Source organism: Pseudogymnoascus verrucosus (genome assembly GCF_001662655.1).
Source record: "Pseudogymnoascus verrucosus strain UAMH 10579 unplaced genomic scaffold scaffold_39, whole genome shotgun sequence".
NCBI lineage: Eukaryota > Fungi > Ascomycota > Leotiomycetes > Thelebolales > Thelebolaceae > Pseudogymnoascus > Pseudogymnoascus verrucosus.
Window position 1 is genome coordinate 111,421 of NW_017263690.1, and position 19,914 is coordinate 131,334.

General features: G+C 50.6%; 8 protein-coding genes across 8 annotated transcripts; 5 read left to right on the top strand and 3 right to left on the bottom strand.

The window, feature by feature from the left end:
• Positions 1–125: 125 nt before the first annotated feature.
• Positions 126–2,366, top strand: VE01_07713 (uncharacterized protein). The gene is made up of 3 exons (XM_018277146.2): positions 126–899; positions 954–1,003; positions 1,060–2,366. Exons 1-3 carry the CDS (start codon positions 640–642, stop codon positions 2,229–2,231), a joined length of 1,482 nt encoding a protein of 493 aa, XP_018128124.1. The 5' UTR covers positions 126–639; the 3' UTR covers positions 2,232–2,366.
• Positions 2,367–2,452: 86 nt separating this feature from the next.
• On the bottom strand, positions 2,453–4,663 carry VE01_07714 (uncharacterized protein). Its single transcript, XM_018277147.2, has 5 exons — positions 4,092–4,663; positions 3,935–4,037; positions 3,210–3,863; positions 2,749–3,150; positions 2,453–2,701 (listed from the first exon to the last, which is right to left on the bottom strand). Exons 1-5 carry the CDS (start codon positions 4,265–4,267, stop codon positions 2,501–2,503), a joined length of 1,536 nt encoding a protein of 511 aa, XP_018128117.1. The 5' UTR covers positions 4,268–4,663; the 3' UTR covers positions 2,453–2,500.
• Positions 4,664–4,780: 117 nt separating this feature from the next.
• Positions 4,781–6,749, top strand: VE01_07715 (uncharacterized protein). Its single transcript, XM_018277148.2, has 5 exons — positions 4,781–5,205; positions 5,267–5,649; positions 5,725–6,120; positions 6,184–6,311; positions 6,383–6,749. The coding sequence occupies exons 1-5, from the start codon at positions 4,999–5,001 to the stop codon at positions 6,610–6,612; spliced, it is 1,344 nt and encodes a 447-aa protein (XP_018128118.2). The 5' UTR covers positions 4,781–4,998; the 3' UTR covers positions 6,613–6,749.
• VE01_07716 (uncharacterized protein) lies at positions 6,729–8,729 on the top strand (the record flags this gene model as incomplete). The annotated part of the gene is made up of 6 exons (XM_018277149.2): positions 6,729–7,038; positions 7,084–7,256; positions 7,311–7,541; positions 7,784–7,822; positions 7,872–7,937; positions 7,995–8,729. The coding sequence occupies exons 1-6, from the start codon at positions 6,825–6,827 to the stop codon at positions 8,727–8,729; spliced, it is 1,458 nt and encodes a 485-aa protein (XP_018128119.1). The 5' UTR covers positions 6,729–6,824.
• Positions 8,730–10,227: 1,498 nt separating this feature from the next.
• VE01_07717 (uncharacterized protein) lies at positions 10,228–12,177 on the top strand (the record flags this gene model as incomplete). The annotated part of the gene is made up of 6 exons (XM_018277150.1): positions 10,228–10,642; positions 10,715–10,898; positions 10,947–11,335; positions 11,401–11,793; positions 11,856–11,992; positions 12,052–12,177. The coding sequence occupies 6 exons, from the start codon at positions 10,228–10,230 to the stop codon at positions 12,175–12,177; spliced, it is 1,644 nt and encodes a 547-aa protein (XP_018128120.1).
• Positions 12,178–13,065: 888 nt separating this feature from the next.
• Positions 13,066–15,029, bottom strand: VE01_07718 (uncharacterized protein; the record flags this gene model as incomplete). Its single annotated transcript, XM_018277151.1, has 3 exons — positions 13,066–14,105; positions 14,160–14,598; positions 14,652–15,029. The coding sequence occupies 3 exons, from the start codon at positions 15,027–15,029 to the stop codon at positions 13,066–13,068; spliced, it is 1,857 nt and encodes a 618-aa protein (XP_018128125.1).
• Positions 15,030–15,780: 751 nt separating this feature from the next.
• VE01_07719 (uncharacterized protein) lies at positions 15,781–17,226 on the bottom strand (the record flags this gene model as incomplete). The annotated part of the gene is made up of 1 exon (XM_018277152.1): positions 15,781–17,226. One exon carries the CDS (start codon positions 17,224–17,226, stop codon positions 15,781–15,783), a length of 1,446 nt encoding a protein of 481 aa, XP_018128126.1.
• Positions 17,227–17,389: 163 nt separating this feature from the next.
• UFD1 (ubiquitin fusion degradation protein) lies at positions 17,390–19,255 on the top strand. Its single transcript, XM_018277153.2, has 3 exons — positions 17,390–17,548; positions 17,618–17,941; positions 17,996–19,255. The coding sequence occupies exons 1-3, from the start codon at positions 17,546–17,548 to the stop codon at positions 18,857–18,859; spliced, it is 1,191 nt and encodes a 396-aa protein (XP_018128048.1). The 5' UTR covers positions 17,390–17,545; the 3' UTR covers positions 18,860–19,255.
• Positions 19,256–19,914: the final 659 nt, after the last annotated feature.

The following is a 19,914-nucleotide window of genomic DNA, read 5'->3' on the forward strand; positions in this document are numbered from 1 at the left end:
CTATTAGCGCTTATTGTCGCGGAAAAGGCCCGACAATTACTCCGCCGATCAACCTTGCCGCGCTGACAGAAGGCCCGATAGCCCTTAACGTACCTTACCAAGGCCTAAACTGACCCATCCAAGACCCTCCAAACACCTTCATAATCATATATACCACAAATAATGGCGAATAATTTCCCCTAGACCCCTACGGTACACGCTACTGCACCCATTCAACTGGGTTGACGCCGGTAGTGCGGCGGTAGTCAGTGCCACCCCCGCATAATGATGTTCATACTCTATTTCACTCTATTTCGCACATGTGGAAGTGGTGGAAGTGCATGTTCCCCCTCATCCCCTCCCCCTGGTTTCCCCAATTTCCAAGCTTTCTCCATCTTCCTCTCATACTTTCTCATACTCTAGCATAGAATAGACTCCTCCAACTCGGCCCGCTGACGAAGCGCGCTGTTAGAACCCTCAAATTGACCCGCAGTTGTAGTTTGTTTGTCGTGTTTCACGATTCGCGTTCAGGTGGTGAACGGCGCTTAGGGTCATCATCCAAGGAGACTTCGTCCGTGTTACGTCGACTACAAATACAACTGTTGCTGTCACAATCATGGCTCTCACCAGCAACTGCGCAGATTTCATACCTCGATAATCATGTTTTTCAACCGCCCTGCTCTTGTAGCCCGATCCCTCGCCGTCGCTGCGGCGTTCTTCAACAGCGCGGATGCAAAGACAGCTGCAGAATGGCGCGAGGCGTCGATCTACCAGGTCCTAACAGATCGATTCGCGACTACAGATGGCACATCGCCACACTGTGATATCAGCAACTACTGCGGCGGCACGTGGAAGGGGATAGAGAATAAGCTCGATTACATCCAGGGCATGGGCTTTGATGCTGTTTGGATTTCTCCTGTGTAAGAACCCCTGGGGACTCCGACCCTGACGAACCATTTACTAACACGGCGTAGTATTCATAATATTGAGGACAGTACCCAGTGGGGCCAAGCGTACCATGGGTGTGAGTGGTCTTTCTCTTATAGCCATTCTATGAATCTTTTCTGACTAGCATACCAGACTGGGGCAACGACCCATCCTCTCTCAACCCCCACTTCGGGACTCCAGCCGATCTGAAGAGCCTTTCCGACGCTCTGCACGGCCGCGGCATGTCCCTCATGATAGACGTCGTCATCAACCATTTGGCTGCGAACCAGGCTTCTGGCTCGGTGGACTATTCCGTCTTCCCAGCGCCATTCAACACCGCGTCCGCCTTCCACAACCCATGCAGCATCGACTACAATAATCAAGGCTCAATTGAAAATTGTTGGCTCGTAACTGACACTCCCTCGCTCCCTGACGTCAATTCTGAGAACGGAGATGTCTACACAGCCATGGTGAACAGCGTCGCAGACATTGTCAAAACCTACGGCATTGACGGCATCCGTCTCGACACCGCCAAACACGTCCCGAAACCTTACCTTACTCAATTCCAGGAGGCAGTCGGCGTCTACGTGACAGGGGAGGTGCTCGATGGGAACCCCGATTTCGTGGCGGGGTACGAAGGCCCTATATCTAGCGTACTCAACTACCCGCTGTGGTACGCCCTCATCGACTCGTTCATGGGTGCAGACTTCAGCCGCCTAGCTAGCATGATGGGCACAGTGGTCTCTACCTTCAAAGACGTCAACGCTATGGCAAATTTCCTCGATAACCATGACCAGCCGCGTTTTGCCAGCCGTCAGGGCAACGACGTGGTGAGAGATAGAAATGCGGCCACGTACTTGATGTTTGCATCTGGTATCCCGGTGGTGTACTATGGATTTGAGCACCGCTTTGGTGGTGCAGCCGACCCGAATAATCGCGAGGCTCTGTGGGGGAGTGGATATAACACCGATGCGGCGTTGTATAAGCATATCGCGCAGCTACATCAGATTAGAGACATTGCTTCGAATCTTGCGGGCAAGGCGGAGTATTTCGCATGGGGCGCTGAGGTTCTTGGGACGTCGAGTCAGTATCTGGCAATGAAGAGGGGCCCGATCGTGGTTGTTGTGTCGAATGTTGGGGCAGCGGGTACAATCAACGGATTCAGCGTCCCATCGTCTCAGTTCGATTCTGGGGATACAATTGTCGACCTCTTTACCTGCACAACGGTAACCGCAGGTACCGGAGGTGCATTCCAGAGCGCGGCAAACAATGGCGAATCCAGAGTATGGATACGCACCCAGGACAAGGGCAGCTTTTGCCCTTAAGGGAACAGACTTCTTGGCAAAGGGTAGAGGAAATCGGAGCCCCCTCCGTTACTGGCATACGACTTTTACGCACAATAACTTTAACTACGTGTATATATGTATTATCTTCACAATATCCCCGGGTCACATAGCTGAATAGTATATAATATGCTCAGGTAGCATGAAATATCATCAATCGCTAAAGAACAGTCTTGCTATATATAAGTGCGCGCATGGAGGATACAGAAAATAAATAGATTGACGCTATATAGATTGACGCTATGGAGATATTACAACAGGTAACGGAAACTCGTGATCGTACGGTCGGTCTGGTTAGATAACTCATCCGCGAGTTCCTGATCGGAATCAATTGTGGTTTCAGAACCGTAGAGCTTATCTCTCCGCTTGTTCTCGAAGTGGTAGTAGAGATACAACAAAATAAGGAAGAAAATGCTGAACGAATATCCCGCGAGCGCAGACGCGAGTCCCGTCTACTATTGTTAGCAATCGAAAGGACCGAGGGAGGGGGATGACGAACCTTGTACACTGGTGCTTCGCTGGCGAGAAAGAACTGCGGGCCGACGATGTTTCCAACGCAGTAGCCTACAAACAGCATAGAGCTCACTATACTCCTCTTCGTGAACCCGGCCACGTTGGATGTGACCAGACTGAGGGAGATGGGAATATTCATCGCAAAAACGACTGTGAACACAAGGCCTGTCATGCGCCCGGCTTGGCTATCGAGGCAATACACGAGCACCATCCCGACCATAGAAACTGCCGTGTTAAAGATCATTAGCAACACGCGCGCGTTGCGAAGATATGATGCGAGAAACGAAGTGATCACTAGGAAGACGATTTCAACGCCTCCCATAGGTAGGCCTAGAAGGATCGACTTGAGGGAGCTGAAGCCCATTCCTTTGATAATGAGGGGTTGGAACTGGATCGATTGTATTAGTTCTATGTTCTGTGCTGCGTTGCATTGAGGGGTAGTCTTACAGTTGTCAAAGCACCGTTGGGGAGGTTGACACAGAATGTGTACAGTACCAGCAACCAAGTTTGGGGGTCGCGGAGGGCTTCCCAAAGCTGTGGCCACCGGAATTTACCATTATCCATGATACCAGTCTTGTTTTTCAGCGTTCGGGCCAATGCAATGAGGCGCTCCTCGGGCTTCAAGAACCAGGCGGTCGAGACTGAGTCTGGCAGGACGAAGAACATGAATACACCGTATGCGACAGTAACCGCCCCTTCAATCAGGAATAGCAGCTTCCAGTGTGGGATAGCTGGATTCGGGATGTTGAGAACGCCATATGAGACCAGTCCACCCAGGATCAGTGCAACACAGTTGCCAATGAACCAGCCAGCCTGGCGAACAGGCTGCTCCTTGCGCAAGTAAAACATGCCGGTAATCAGGGAGAAGCCTGGAGCGACAGCTGCTTCTGCAACGCCGAGGAAAAAGCGCTGTATCATCAGGCCAGTGAACGATTTGCAGCCCGCTGTGGTCATCAATATGCCACCCCATAAGACAACCGCCATGGATAGATATCTCCCGATCGGCAAGCGAACAACGAAGTAGGCGCTAGGGAAGCTCCACGCCATGTATCCGAAATAGAAAATTCCAGAGCACCATGCAAGATCGGAACCTTTTAGGTGCTGCTCGCCGGGGTTGGTATGTTAGCCTGGTTCATCGAAGCTTGTTATCTCGAGTTTTCGGAGGAACTCACAATTCCTGTTTTCGGGTCAAGGATACCAAGCAATGTCGAGGCAGCCAGGGCTCCTTTGTCGAGGAATTGGAGCATATAACAAAATCCCATGATAGGTAATAAGCTGCGCTCAGTTAATGGGGGTCGGTGCGGAAGGGGGTGATCAAGGAGCACGCACAACAAATCAATCTTCCGCAGTACTTTGCGACTCTGCTCGTCTGTCATCTCGACATTGGTGACATCTTCAATCTCGGTCTGGAACGGCCCAGCACTCTTGGACACCGAGCCTCTCCTTGAGGCAGAAATCGGTTGCCCATTGGGGCCCACATGTGCGTCGGTATTCTTCTCTGCCATAATGTCAAATTGTTGTAGGATGTTTTCTGTGGCAGAGTATCACAGAAGCTGAAGACTGTGACGTTGGGATATCCGGTTGTCGGAATCCCTTTATAATCGCCCAGCTCTGGCTTCCAAGACTCCCCTTATCTTGTACGACTATTTCATGGCGCACGCTTTCCCCACACGGGGCCTTATTTCCCCAGATTCTAGGTGGAGTACCAAGTAACTGATTGGTTTTGGATCCATAACGGCGGACGAATTCCGAGATATGGAAATATGGGGAAGATAATAAAAACAACTCTGGCTGACATTACCTGGATATGAGGGGGTTGAGGTGATTGATAGCCAACTAAACGACGGCCCAAAACTTTTAGCGTTAGCCGCGTCCACTTCCCGTTTTAGAGCGTGTATTGGGAGGCGATGTCGGAAAATAAACCAGCCAATTAGCGCCAGGGCTAACCTCGTCGGCAATATAGGAACCAATCATCTTTGTATCGCTCTAAAAGCTTGAAAATCTCGGCCCGCCATGTCGGCAGATTGGCCTCAATCCACAAACAAAATAACTTCAAATGTGGCGATTAGCAGTGATAATGTATGGAGAGCTTATCTCGACAATATCCCTCCACTATCTCGTCGGCAAAACAGTGCGGAACCCACTTTCTGCTTGGTGATATGGAGTCAATGGCCACCCCCGCCCTCGGGAGTGGTGCCGGCAATTTCAATGAAATGCGTATAAGAAGAGAGGCTGAATGCTCACAACTTTTATACTTTACCATAATCATATTCGTGACATCAATATACACAGATTGTTAAACTATCCAAGAATTTCCCGTCAGATTTCTAATAATAAAACAATCATGGGTGGCGATTCTAGTGCTTTGGCGGGCGATATCAAAGTTGAAGTCGACGCAGCAATCGATAGTTTGAACCAGAGACTGCGGGAAGTTAACAGAAAGGTATGACGTTTGAGGCTGTATCTCCTATCTCTTAGCTTATCTCCATTCTAACCTCTTCTAGATTTGGGAGAACCCTGAGCTTGGTGAGCAAGAGTTCATGGCCCACGACACCTTGTGTTCCTTCTTAGAAGAACAAGGCTATGCAGTTACGCGCTCGGCCTATGGCAGACCCACCGCGTTTGAGGTCCTCTCCGGGTCGGGAGGTCGTCTCGTCAACTTCAATGCCGAGTATGACTGCCTCCCAGGAATTGGTCATGCATGCGGCCACAATCTTATCGCCACTAGCTCTGTGGCAGCTTTCTTAGGCCTATCCATGTCGCTGAAGAAGCTGGGTGTTCCGGGTAGAGTACAGCTGCTTGGAACCCCTGACGAGGAGGGCTCAGGTGCGAAGATTAAACTGCTGGAGGCAGGAGCTTACAAAGGTGTTGATGCCTCGATGATGGCGTATGTACTTCCTGCCTCTCACTTGAAACTTTCTTTCCTTTTGGATTAGCTTGATACTGACTTATTGCCGTGCAGTCATCCCATCTCAGGAGAAATGAGTGGCAGTGGAGACGCAGTTAATGATGGCGTGGCTGGCGTCCGCATGATTGCCCGCCAATTCCTCAGTGCTGAATACCGTGGGAAGAATGCCCACGCTGGCGGCAACCCGTGGAAGGGAGTTAACGCCCTTGACTCTGCAGTTGCCGCATATAATAATATCTCGCTCCTCCGCCAGCAGACGGCGCCAGATGATCGTATCCACAATGTCCTACTCGAGTCTGAGAAGACGGTGAATGTCATCCCAGCTTATGCCAAAGCAGCGTACCAGGCGCGAAGCCCGCGTTTGGCGAGTCTAAAGGTGTTAACGGCAAGGGTGGTTAATTGCATCAATGCTGCTGCATTAGCAACCGGCACTGATGTCAAGATTACATAGTATGATGCCCTACATCCAGACATTGCGCATTCTGTGATCGGAGCTAACATTTGGCATTATAGCGGGGCTTTGTACGCCGATGTCGTCTTGAACGAAACCATTTGTGGTCTGTACACCGACCACACTGCAAGATATGGGCAACAGGTCACGAAGATCTCGCCAATCATCGTGACAGGCTCGACAGATCAAGGTGTGTATTCCATAATGTGCGAGAGTTGAAGCCAAATATATAATATACTAATCACGGTCTCTCAATCATAGGCAATGTTAGTCAAGCTATGCCCTCGCTCCATACTATGTTCTGCATTCCCTCGGAAGATGGTGTTGGCCCACACAACGCTGGTTTCGCCAAGGCTGCGGGGACTGATGTCGCTCATGATAAGGCGATCATAGTTGGGAAAACTATGGCGCTGGTTGGGTTTGATATCCTTACGAAAGATGATGTCTACAAAAACGTGAAAGCCGATTGGGAGAAGGCAATGGCTGCTTAATGCCTGCCGCCACGTTGTCCAGCTACCATATTCGGTATTTATATTCCTCATAAGCTGTTATTATTTTAGCCTTTTGTACAGAATACGGATGTCCTGCGCCGCGACTAGTATAGACTCAAATTTGAATAAATAGGTACAACAGGTAAAACTGCTACCTAATCGCACTACGCACGTCCCAGTTCCCAACAATATAGGTCACGTTTATAGTGTTAATGGCTAGTCTAAAGCTTGCCGCGTTAGAACTCATTTCTTTAGCGCGTCTCGAGCCAACGGAGCATCTTCTTTTGAAACAATTTGTAGAGGGCGCTGTCGATCCAGAGCGAGCTGCACAGTACCTCCTTTCAAACATAAACAAGAGCTCCCACCAAGAAGTGGAAACCAGCCTGCGGTGCTTCAAGAAGGACTGGAGGGACTTGGTGATGACATGTGAGCCCAATGCGATCGCTTGCTTTCTGGACTAACGTCGTGTAGTAAGGGCCCTTGACCCAATCCCCGTGTGCCTTGACGAGTTGGTTCGCCGTAGAGATGGGCCTTACTGCTCCACTAGCAGCATAGATCCGCCTAAGAAAGGCATCGTGTCAATGTCAGAAACCGCGTATATTATTCCTCCGTCTATGTTTCAAAGCGTCGATTTAGCTAAAGATGTAAGATGCCCGACACCTAACTACTACCTCTCTGTATCTCACCTGTTTAATTAGGGACGCATGCGTACAATACTAGATGCCTTCTTATCGCCCTTACACATAGCAAGATTACGAACTCTTCTCCAAAGTCACGGCGCTGACGATAGAACCATCCTTCAGAATCTATGGCTGCTCTCACCAACTATTCACAGAGCGTTTCGAGGCGGGCACGTTAACGTTGAGGCACGTGGGCTAACATCGAAGAACCCTGAGACTGAGTTGCAAGAAATAGATAGCGAGCCCGAAGTGAGTCTTGATATGTTAGTATTTGAAAGGACACTGCTAAATACATCATTTGCAGTTTGTAATGCGCACATTATACCCTGAAGAGCCCTCTAATCTCGTTCTTGGGAATGGGACATACTTTCAGAGCTCGAGGCAGAACTTCAAATGTTTAGCCGTCGAATCGGAAGGTCTCAACCCACCAAGTAGATTCCTTTTTGCTATTCACAATAGGTTCTCTGCTGCTCTACACCTGTTTTATATAGGGGACAAAGTTGCCCGAGGCTGGCCCCAACATCGATCAGGTTAGAATCCCATAACCCTAACATGGTAGTCCAAACTAACCACTTCAAGTTGGTGTTGGCCTTCGAGGCAAAGGCGTACATCGGTTCAACGAACTCGCCCGAAGAATGTTCTATCGTGGATGGCTCTATGTACCGCAGTGGGCGCGCATGCGGTGCTATTATGTCCTTGTAGGGGCTGGGCGCTGGCTCTATGGAGTTAGCTCCTGTCCAGCGAGTGCCTTTTGGGTTGGTTATTAAAGACTGTCTACGATCGTATGAGAACGAAGTCAATGCCCTTCGGCTCGTCGGGCACCATACATCTGTTCCGGCACCGCGGATAGTTGACACTGGAGTGTACGGTAACAAGAAATATCTAGTTATGTCACGTCTACCTGGTCAGATGCTCGGTGATGTGCTCCATCTCATGTCATACGCGGAACGAGATCGCTTTGCCGACAAACTAGGGGAGTGTGTCGCACAGATTCGACAAATTCCCAATTTTACGCCACACCATCTCTGCGATACTCTTGGTGGTCCGTTAAGTGATCATCGGATACCCGACACATGTGGTGGACCATACAACACTGAGGAGGACTTTAATGATCATCTCACAAGTCATTTGAACTGCACTTCAGCTGCTTTCTTTAACGGGCAAACCCCTCCCCAAAACCACACTATATATTTTACGCACTCCGACTTCCACTGGACTAACCTATTAGTTGATCGGGGGCAACTTAGTGGTATTGTTGATTGGGAAATCGCTGGGCACAAGCCGGAGTACTGGGAGTACACTAAGGCTGTGTGGACAAGTTTGGGGGACCCCATCTTGCAAGCCTTGTTCCACCGCGCATTTAAGAAATTTGGTAATTACGAGGCTGAACTTGCAGCGGAGAGGAAGTTGTGGAGATATACCCCCTTTGGCGTTTAAATTAGTGGCTGGCTTATTTATAGTTCTTTGCAATAACCGCTATTGGTGGTGGACAAAATATAACAATCTAGTGCTTCCGTAGAAAGCGCCTCCACCTCGCATGCTCAACTCTTGAGGATATTCGGGCCGCACAAGCGCTGTCTTACGGCCCGTCATCCTTTGGTAACCACGGTGGACAAGGCAAACAACGATGGCGTGCAACCATCATTACCCAACATCCCGATGACAGGCTACTTGGAGCTAAATTGACATGGGAGTGGACAGTGTACATACAAATTGCGCCCTTAAGAACTTTCCCCGCTATACTATCTATCGATCACTATATGGCAGTGGAGTCAGCCTAGTTATCGGTAGTGCCTAGTTATCGGTAGTGTCTCACGCGCGCTTGTAGATGAGAATAGAGCTTCATACTCTTCGATACTGAAAGCCTCTCCTCAGGCGATCGAACAAACTCTAGATAGCTAGCTCTAGATTTTGGCCATATCCTAACTAGGCTATACTCCTATTGACGGAGGTCTATTCTCCGCGATTCTCCGTGAATTATTGTTGCCAGGACGCCAATTCTCATGGCATATGGCTCAGAATGGTTTAGTATTGTTTGACCACGTGGAAATTAGATTGTGTCTCCACTGTAATTGGTGGTTTCCGCACTAACCCCGCACTTCCAAGCGCAGCCCCCACGGGCCTAGGCGCGTGGCGGCGGCTTTCACGATTGCATTGAGAGGGGGTGTCGGATATTCGAATGAACTGTCGTTCGGTCTCCTAAGCTCTTTCCCTTGTTAAGTTATGAAGTATGAGGTTGGTGTTTCATTCCCCATAAATAAGTATGTTGCTCTTTATTGTAATAGTTATTTATGATTTATAAAAAATAATGTAGAAGAATTGAGTGGAAAATTAAGATATTTAAGTTTTTCTTTGGAACTAGAAAAATCTACAACAACTTAAATCGTTTTCTTTATCCCAATAAATATGAGGCTTAGCTTCCCATAGCCAAGAATGTGAGTATATACTGAATCAAGTAACTCAAGAGAAGTTGTACAATCCTTACATAGAAGGTCAGCCCCAATGTCCTGTCCCGCTCCTCACCAGACCCCAAGATGTACGACTTAATATTACTGCACGGCCAGCTACGCCATCGAGAACCATGTAACTGCCAGTTGGAAGAACGGAAAGATATTCCGGTGTTGTGCTTGGCAGAGCAGGCGTAGGGCTTGGTGACAGGAACAAATAATATCGGGTGACGAACCTCGATATGGCTGTGCTCGCGGGCCTCCGCCCTCCGTGCCCTTGGCCAGGATAACAGAGGCACGAATAGGATACAAGGACGAAATTATCGCGCTATATTAATAACAGGCATGCTCATCCTCGATGTAGATAAGAAGGGAGACTCTTTCCTTCTTTGGAGACTGCAATCGTAACAATCTACAGTCAGACACTCAAGCTGCAACTTACCTCTTGACTGTGATAGAGCTGTACTTGCCATTTTGGTACTCGCAAGATGGCCAACCTTCCGGAGAAGAACCAAGATGGCAAACTTGCTCACGAAGAAGAGGATCCCACTTTGGAAAAGCACAATGTCGTCGAGACAAGAGTCGTCATGGGAGATGAAGCCTTCCAGCAGGCAATGCTGAAGGAGCCACCCATTCCTTGGAACGCTATAGCAATTCAGCTCTACCTTATCTCTCTTATTGGATTCTGCTGCTCAACTTCCAATGGGTACGACAGTTCGCTTTTTGGCAACTTGCTCAACAACAAAGCCTTTAAGGATTTTTTTCACGTTAAGAACGTGGGTATCTGGGCTGGGATTGTGACATCTATGAATCAAATCGGCGGTATTGCCGCCCTACCTTTCGTTGGCCCGGCCATCGACACCTTTGGTAGAAGAATTGGCATGATTATTGGCGGTGTTACCAGTCAGTATTGCCCCCACCTCGTCGAGACAGCTTCCGAGAGGTGAAGATGGAATGTCACTAACTGTGTCCAAGTCACACTCGGTGTTATTCTCCAAGGAACCTGCGTTTCAAATCGTAGCATCGGCCAATTCATGGGCGGACGGTTTTTTATGGGCATGGGCATCACTCTCATTGCCTCAGCAGGGCCTTGTTACGTGATCGAAGTGTCTCATCCAGCTTATCGTGGTGTTGTGACCGGACTCTACAATGTATTTTGGTGAGTATCTCTTGCAGTGTCGCCTCTGAACAGACACTGATTCAACAGGCCGGTTGGTGCGATCGTGGCAAGCGGTGCAAGCCGCGGGAGCCATGACATGCCCTCGCCCATCACATGGACCCTCCCTGTTTGGCTTCAAATGCTATTTCCTGGCATAGTCGTTGTAGGTGCCCTGTTCATCCCGGAATCACCTCGCTGGCTGTATACGAATGGTAAAATGGACCAAGCAAGGGCGTTCCTAGTAAAGTACCACGGAAATGGGAACCCCAACAGCGAGTGGGTTACGCTTCAAATGAACGAATATGAGCAATATTTGGAGCTAGAAGGTGCGGATAAGCGCTGGTGGGATTACCGTGCATTGTTCAAGGACAGAGCTTCCCGATATCGCCTTATGACCAACTGTCTTACGGCTCTCTTTGGCCAATGGGCCGGCAACGGTACGTTTTAGCACATTTTCCACACAGAGAAATCGAATGGTGATAATACTAACATGATCTACTAGGTGTTGTTTCATACTTTCTAAGTGCCGTCCTCGACACGGCTGGCATTAAAGACTCAGTCACACAGGGAAATCTCTTCGTTGCCATGAACGCCGTCCAGATCATAATATCAGGCATTGGAAGCTTGTTCGTTGACAAAATTGGACGTCGCCCTATGCTCTTCTGGGTCAACGTGGGCTGCTGTATTTGCTGGATCGGCGTTTCTGCCGCCGCCGGAATTCAAGATAAGACTGGATCGAAGGCATCCAGTGTCGCCACGGTCGCGATGATTTACATTTTCCAGGCCGTATATTCCTTTGGCTGGACCCCGCTGCAAGCTCTGTATCCTGTTGAAGTCCTGTCATTTGAGATGCGCGCAAAGGGAATGGCATTTTCGAGCTTATTCGTCAATTTTGGTAAGCCCAGCATTGTTTCCTCTAGTGGCGATGGTTCGAGTGGCGGTGCTAATTGGACACAGGGACTCTTGTCAACCAATTCGGGTTTCCTGTGGCCTTGGAGAAAATTAAGTGGAAGACTTATCTTGTCTTCATGGTGTGGTGTGCAGTCCAGGCTGGCATTATATGGGTGCTTATGCCAGAGACAAAGAACCGAACCGTAAGTAAATGCCTTGGGATGCGTTTCGTAATAGCGAGGAGTACTGATAGAACATACAGCTCGAGGAACTTGATGATATCTTCCGCGCCAAGGACCCCCGCAAAGCATCAACGGAGAAGAAGAAGCTCGAGTTGGATGCGAATGCAAACATTCTTGCTGTTGGCCGTGATAACGAAGTGGATTAGGCGTCGACTTGACATGCCTATGTCCGGTTCCTGCACTCATTTAATACAAGTTGTGGTATCTCTGCTTCGTTTTGAGGATTTGGATTGTCGTTGCTGTGAAGCTTGTAATGACAGTGAGGGTATTTGGCCGCAGGGAGGCATCTTGAAGATATCTCCAGTTCCCCGTCATCACTAGCTTTGCTACAGGCATCCAGTCTTTCCTTTAATACTATTATGCTATTATCTTAGATAAATAGCAACTCTTCCACCTCCATTTGGAGATTCAGAGAATGTTGTGAGTCCATGTGTCAATTGTGAAATCTCAATTGTGTTGTGCGAAGAGTATACGGATAACTTGAGTTGCCTCGCGCAAGTCAGCGTCTGACCGCCCGAATGGCCAGGGTTGATAGCAGGGATTAACACTTGACAAGAGATTCGCTTTGAGAGTTATTCGATGAACATGAGCGAGTAATGGGTCCCAAGACATAAACGAATACATATTGGTATGGAAGACTAGCTGAAATGGCGGTATTTTTCATTTTAGTATATGAAAAACCAGATTGGTAAACCAGCTTTTGTATGTCTCATACGAAACATGTCTAGCTCTCAAACGGCTTCAATCGCGGAAGGGGTCAAGACACTGTGGCATTTATCGCATCATAGTTAAAGATCCTGTAATAAGTCACAAGGCATAAAGATGCGACTAGCTACACCATCGACGTACTCTGCTTGGGACTAGTGGTGGTACTCAAACTTCTATCGGAGATTTATGTACTGTAACCCCTCAAGAGACTGCAACTGCTGATCCACAAAGACGAGAAAAATGACCATTTGTATTACTTCATATTCGTTTGCGTGACATCATTATACTATATACTGCCCATGTTCTGTTTTAGCTATACTCACTGCCTATGCCCCCATATCTCCCATTGGTATTTTCTCACCACCTGCGGTGTCCTTTTTCACTTTTACGCTCAGCCACTCTACAGTCAGCGCGGGTAAAAGAGCCAAGACAGATGCCACCGTGACGACAAAGAAAGTGGCAACTAGAGCATCATTAAACGCCTTGAGAACACCATCCACCTGCGCTGGTGGCACGATCCTCCTTAAATCCGTTGCTCCAACATCAACGATTGCTTTGATGTCCACGCCTGGAATAGCCGACAAGGTGTGTACAAGCCGGTTCTGAAAGATGCTTTGTGCAATTGGGACAAAGACTGAACCCGACAGCTGCTGTGCAAACATCATTAGAGCCGAACCGATCGCGATATCCTTTCGTGATAATACTCTCTGCGCTGCTACACTGGGCTGCTGCATGCAAATCCCGCAGCCGAGACCAAATATGATCTGGTATCCGATCCACTGGCTAGGGGGGGTATTCACATGGAAGGTGGTAAGTAGTCCAGCACCAGCTGCCATGATGGGTGGACCAGCAAGCATGAACGGAGCATAGTATCCGAAGCGCGACACGGAACCGCCTCCTACTATCGCCCCAAATGAGGTTGCGAAGAGGAGGGGGATGGTGTCAATGCCGGATTGGACGGCGCTGACGCCCTTGACAGACTGAAAGTAAATGGCGAGGTAGAGAACGCACACAATCAGGCTCGCGCCAACGCAAAGAGAAAAGCAGAACCCAGAGGCCACGGAGCGCTTCTTGATGATTCGCGGAGGTACTGTAGCGCCGTCCTGGAGCCAGATTTGAACGCAAACGAATGCTATAATCAGGAGCACACCAACGACGAAGAGGGCGATGATCCTGCCATCATTCCACGGGTACTGATTTCCACCCCATTGCAGGGCAAGTAGGATACAGGAAATTCCAGGGATGAAACAGATCGTGCCCACTGGATCAAGCTGCCATAACTTCTTCTTCAAACTTGTTTCCGCCGCAGCGGGTGCGGGCAACTTCAGGACAACTGCCAAAACAGCCATGGCGACGCCACCAATTGCTATGAATGGTAAGCTTTTGCTTTGCTATAGTTACTACACACGGGGGAACGAACGAAGATTCACATAGAAACACCAACGCCAACTGATTCCGTCGGTCAAGGCGCCACCAAGCAATGGTCCGATAATAGATGCCACAGCGAAAACACCCCCAAAAAGCCCCATCGCCATCGGACGCTTCTGGAGTGGGAGCACGTGCTGCACGCCAACGACACACCCAGTGAAGATGCCAGCTGCTCCAAGCCCGGCAATAGCACGTCCAACGATCAATGTCTTTGAGCTGAGTGCAACACCACAAATTAGGTTCCCGGTTTCAAACAGGCCCATGGCGCCTAGCAAGAGCCATTTGGGCGAGTAGAAGGTGTAGATCTTGCCAAAGAGAAGGATGGGGGCAGATCCTGCGAGCATGAAGGAGCTGGCATACCAGCCGACGTCACTGAGCGAGCGGAATTCGTCTGTAATCTTGGGTATGGCAGTGGCGATGATCATTCTGTCCTGGAAAGAGTTATCACCTGAGAACAGCAGCTGAGAACGGCGGCGAGACTTACCAGCGCGACGAGAAACATAGATACCAGGAGAGAGGCCATTATGAGAATAACCTGGCCCGTTGGAGGGTACACTCTATCTCTATCTTCGGCGAATGCGACGTCCGCTGGGTTAGGTAGAGGTAAAGGGTCACGACTGTTCCCAGTATATAGTTCAATGCGGTCAGACCCAGAGATACTGTCGCGCGCTGTATAGCTTGCGCCAGATGTGGTGTTCTCGGGACCTTTGCCCATTCCTTCACGCGTTTCGAAGCTTACGCCAGCCATGAAGTTCTCAGGGAATTTCTCCATCCTTTCACGCGTTTCATAGCTCGGACCCGCCACAAAGTTCTCTGGGGATTTATCTACCCTTTCATGCGTCTCGTGGCTTGCACCAGTCATGGCGGTTTCCGAGGTTTTATCCATTCTTATGGTAGTTATTGCAGGCCGATCATACAAAGGGATTGTTGGCATGAGAAACGGCGTGAGAAAATGTATGAAGAAACAGAAGGCGCGCCCCAGAGTAAACAGATCAAGTCGCATCAATTGACTGCTGTAATACAATCCGCGACGCGAACATAATGAAAGAGGGGAAGATAACTGTTTTTGTATACGTGTATAATATGTGTATATGTCAGTTATCGACGATCGTGTAGCAACCTACAACGCCTGTGAGACATCAAACTGACTCTGAGGTCCGTGGAGCCAATTAGCATCGCGCTGTCGTCCCGAATGTGAACCAACAACAACAATCATCCACTCAGAATTTATTTGACCGACTGAGCTGTCAGATATCAAAGTCTAGAGTCATTAATTGATCAAAGCGCCACGGCTTAAGACATATATTTTACAACTGGACGCGAGGGCTGTGACCACCAGTATTTGGTCTAATGACACAGCGACGGCGTAATCTTATATTGTACGGCATTGTGCACTGGGCCCTGTGGTATGGTGTTTTTGCGTGCATTTCCCGTGTCTGTCACATTCCCCAGACCATTCCTCCCTGCGGAAGTGAAAGAGTCGCACAGAAATGTAGTCTCACATCGCCCTCCTGAAGTATGCCGATCGCCATATCAAATATCCCGTGTCTTTACATCGGGGAATTGCTTGATTTCTGCCATTGTCGTGGCTTGCAGCCGTTCAATGCGTGGCTTCATACAAAGTCCACCACTCTACTCCAAGCTCCCTCCTCGCCCGCGCGCCTAAACTCCACGCCTTCGCCAAAGTATCCAGCACCCTGCCACGCGACCATTGTCGGCCCATCATATGGTCCCTGCTTGGCAGCTCCATCGCGGCCATCGATCCACCGATACTCCCACATCTTCGCTGGTCTGGCCCCACTCGGTTCTTCAGTATCTTCCGATGACGGCTCAACCCACGCGTCCCCTGTCTCTCGACCGTACTGTCGAATGAGCATCTCGCGTTCCTGTTCGTAGATGTCTGTTTGACCACGTGTAAGAAGTTGGTCTGCGGCTCCCGTGATGGCGTTTATAGAATCCCTGATCTTTACTTGAGCAGGGTCTTCAGCAGGCTTCTCCGCGTCGACGTCCATTCCATCATCGCCCTGCTTCTGCTTCTTGAGCTTCCACTTGGGAATCTTCTTGACCTTCGTTTGGCCCTTTCCTAACCTAGCCAGCGCCTCCAACACTGACTCGCCCTTCTCTAGCTGTAAAATAAGCGTCCGTAGTATGTCGGAGGTGAGCATAGCATCGTCGTCTAGTCGCTGCTGCCGCCTCTCTGCCTCGCGTTTCTCGTGCGCCTCGGCAGCCCGCTTCATATCCTTCTTGCTCACTCCCTCCAGCCACGTATCATGAGCCGCGTCTGGGTCCCCAGCTTTCCTCACGTAGTTCCCAGCCGCATCGAAGCGACCCTCCTCTTGTTCTGCTTTCATATTAAATGCGTCTACCCTGGGAGCGTTCCTCTTGAGGCCACCCGCACCCACCTCCTCGTCCACGCCCTCTTCTTCGGCAGCCAGAGCCGCATCGTCCTCGTCGTCGCTGCTCTCCCGGTCATCCATCGCATGTGTTGATAGCTTTCCTTTTGGGTCCAAAGCGAAATTGCCGGATATATGACCTCCACTCTTGCTCGCGTCCACCTGGCCCTCAATCTCGTCCTCCTCCAAGAACCGCACGCCCTTGGATTTCCTCACGTTATCCCCCCCCTCCGCACCTTCCTCGCCGGCTTCATCCTCCTCTCCGCCGAACATGTCATCATCCTCGTCATCCTCGTCCTTTGTATGTGCGCCTGCTCTCGAGCTTCCGTTTTTTTCGTAGCTGTCTAGCTGTTCGAATAGATTGACGTCGCCACCTTTGCCCCTCCCGCGCTCCTCCGCACGCGCATCGAAGCCCTCGTTTTCTGAGTCGCTGTCGTAGCCATCGATGTTAACAGCATTGCGCTTCGTATGCGCGCCTCCACCAAGAACATCAGCGTCCAACACGGCATCGTCCTCGGGCGCATCAGGTGCTAATGCGGAGGGGTTGCGCAGATCGAATTTAGGCTTCTTTGGGGAAGGGCCGTCGGCGGTCTGTGGCTGCTGGAAGCGAGTGTATTCTTCGCCAGCGCGCTTTGGGCGCGCAGCATTAAATCGACTGGAGGACATTGGGATATACTGGTAGGTCGAGGTTGAGGCACTGGAGATTGTGCTGTGGTCGTGGCCTTCGCTGTGTTGGGGTTTTGACTTTCGCCTCCTCCGAGCTACTACCTTGGAGCCGAAAGCTTAAATTCTTTAGGCCCAAAAGTTGCGAAACGTCATCCCGCTGTACCTCTGTAGCCTACGACACATCAAGTCACCCATTGCTTGCCATTATCTTCTCTGGGATTCACCATCACGCCGTCTTTGAATCCACATTCTCTTATATTCACTTTCGGGACACGTACAGCTTATATAATACTGAATCTACTCTCTACGACCTTCTACGATGGTAAGCTTCTTCAGTCACCCCACCCCGCAGCTCCGATTCTTCGCCGCTGGAGTCGACTGACATCCACAGTTCAACCCCGACTTCTTCGACGCCAACGACCCGGCGCAGATGTACAACATGCTCCAGTCCGGAGCTATGCGTGGAGCGCCCGCGCGGCGCTTCGATGAGTACTATCGCTGCTATCCTACCGTCATGATGTCCGGGCCAAATCGCGACTACCTGAACTACGGAGGGAAGATAATTATGCCACCATCGGCACTGGACAAACTCACGAGGTTGCATATTACATATCCGATGCTGTTCGAGCTCATCAACAAGCCGAAGAAGGCACAAACACATGCCGGAGTGCTGGAGTTCGTGGCGGAGGAGGGGAAAGTGTATCTACCACAATGGGTGAGCATCCCACCCCCACTACCATCTCCCCAGTCGCCTTACTGACCCCAATAGATGATGAACACGCTACACCTCGAAGTCGGAGACCTAATCCAGATCAAATCCACAAACCTCGCAGACGCCAAGCTCGTCAAGTTACAACCGCAATCCCCCACCTTCCTCGACATCAGCGACCCCAAAGCCGTCCTCGAGAACGCCTTCCGAAACTTCTCCACCCTCACCAAGGGCGACATCTTCAGCTTCCACTACAACGACACTGTCTACGACGTCGCCGTCCTAGAAGTCAAGCCCGAGAGCGACAAGATGGGCGTCAGCATGATCGAAACAGACGTCGAAGTCGACTTTGCCGCACCAGTCGGCTACGTCGAGCCCGAGCGGACAAAGGGCAGCGGCACCAGCACACCCCGCAGCACCAAGGGTGGCGTACCCGCCGGTGGCCTCCTCCACAACCAAGGCACAATGGCGCAGTCCATAAACTACGACGCCATCTCACCCAACTCCACCGCCGCCACATCAGGCGCCAAAGCGGTGTCCTCCAACTTCCTCCTCGGCGGACAGAAGCTGAATGCGAAGAAGGGTGGCAAAGCACCGACACCAAAACCATCAACACCAGTCGCGGGCGCATCGACGAACGCCCCCGAGGCCGCAGCCGCGATCGCGAGGTCGAGTGGCCCCCAACCTCTCCGCCTGCCGCCTAATAAGCTCTTCTTCGGATACGACATCAAGCCGCTAAAGACAGAGGAGGATCGCGAAAAGGAGAACGCAGACGCCATGCAACCCGCGTTCGCAGGGCAGGGACAAACGCTCCGCGGAGGCGTGAAGCGGAAGGGCGACAACACAGAGGAGGCGAGCAAGGAGGAGGCACCCAAGAAACCGGAGCCGAGCGTGGGGCGGAGGCTGGACGGGAGGAAACCTTAGGATTGAGTCCCCGGTGGGTGGGATTTGGAGATTTTCAAGTGGCGGGATTTGCTTTTGCGGGATAGGGATAGGGGTCAGGGATTGAGGTGTTGGGATGGGGAGGGATTGACGGACGGGCATATGGCTGGTTTGGGAGTGATGATTGGGTTGTCTTTTTTAGTTGGGCAGGAAATACCAATCTTGTTATACATCATCCTTGGCTTGGTTGGTTGGTCTCGTCGAGGCTATTATCGTCATCTTGCTTGCTTGCTTGCTTGCTTGGTTTTAGCGAAGGAGTGTGTGTATGCTGGCGTATTATGCTAGTCAGCTCAACCAGGTAGTTGGAGCATCAAATCTCCGGCTTTTCGGAAACTATCATCATCATCAGTCTAGTAATATATCGAACTATGTCACAAGCTTGTTATAGATCCATAACATTCGCCTACTCTCGCCTACCCTCGCCAACTTTGACAAATCTAAACCCGAAATTACTCAACTCCCCACCCTCACCTCACTCAGCCCAGTTAGTCGTCGAGTCGTCCCCCCTTCAAGCCTCAAGATCTCCAATCCCACCAAACCACCCTAGCCCCCCTACCCCCCACCCCACCCCGGAACAACCTTCCGCCCGCCGCGCCTGAGACCTTCGCCTCAACCCCTGCAACTTTACAACATGCACGCACCACCACCACCCATCCCAACTCCACCCATACATCCACCCACCCACAAAAACCATCCACCACAACATCCACACAACCCGCCCCGCCCCAACCGCCCGGCCCCTTCCCCGCTCCCCGACCCTGCTGCATCGGGAGGACACACCGCACTGAACGGATGCGCGCAGGTGTGGTGGTACACATATATGGGAGGTGATGGAGGGGGTTATGGTGGGCGGGACGGTGCGGCGGTGGCGGTGGTTTTGTGCGACGGGTAGGTGTGGGATTGGGAGAGCGGTGTGGCAGTGGAGGTGGTGGTGGTAGTGGGATGGGATGGGATGGTGGTGAGGCGGATTTTATAGAAAAATGAATGCAAGATAATACTTTGGGTTTGTATGATACGATTAATCACAGGAGCTTGAG

What these genes read in the sequence shown, in the direction of transcription:
- VE01_07713 (XM_018277146.2), top strand. Translation starts at nt 640, where the DNA reads ATGTTTTTCAACCGCCCTGCTCTTGTAGCCCGATCCCTCGCCGTCGCT. An exon ending in GCTGTTTGGATTTCTCCTGT is followed by an intron (nt 900 to 953) that starts GTAAGAACCCCT and finishes AACACGGCGTAG; the next exon opens with TATTCATAATATTGAGGACA. An exon ending in GGGCCAAGCGTACCATGGGT is followed by an intron (nt 1,004 to 1,059) that starts GTGAGTGGTCTT and finishes CTAGCATACCAG; the next exon opens with ACTGGGGCAACGACCCATCC.
- VE01_07714 (XM_018277147.2), bottom strand. Translation starts at nt 4,267, where the DNA reads ATGGCAGAGAAGAATACCGACGCACATGTGGGCCCCAATGGGCAACCG. An exon ending in CTGCGGAAGATTGATTTGTT is followed by an intron (nt 4,038 to 4,091) that starts GTGCGTGCTCCT and finishes AACTGAGCGCAG; the next exon opens with CTTATTACCTATCATGGGAT. An exon ending in CCAACGGTGCTTTGACAACT is followed by an intron (nt 3,151 to 3,209) that starts GTAAGACTACCC and finishes CAATCGATCCAG; the next exon opens with TTCCAACCCCTCATTATCAA.
- VE01_07715 (XM_018277148.2), top strand. Translation starts at nt 4,999, where the DNA reads ATGCTCACAACTTTTATACTTTACCATAATCATATTCGTGACATCAAT. An exon ending in ACTGATGTCAAGATTACATA is followed by an intron (nt 6,121 to 6,183) that starts GTATGATGCCCT and finishes TTGGCATTATAG; the next exon opens with CGGGGCTTTGTACGCCGATG. An exon ending in GACAGGCTCGACAGATCAAG is followed by an intron (nt 6,312 to 6,382) that starts GTGTGTATTCCA and finishes TCTCAATCATAG; the next exon opens with GCAATGTTAGTCAAGCTATG.
- UFD1 (XM_018277153.2), top strand. An exon ending in AAGTGTATCTACCACAATGG is followed by an intron (nt 17,942 to 17,995) that starts GTGAGCATCCCA and finishes TGACCCCAATAG; the next exon opens with ATGATGAACACGCTACACCT.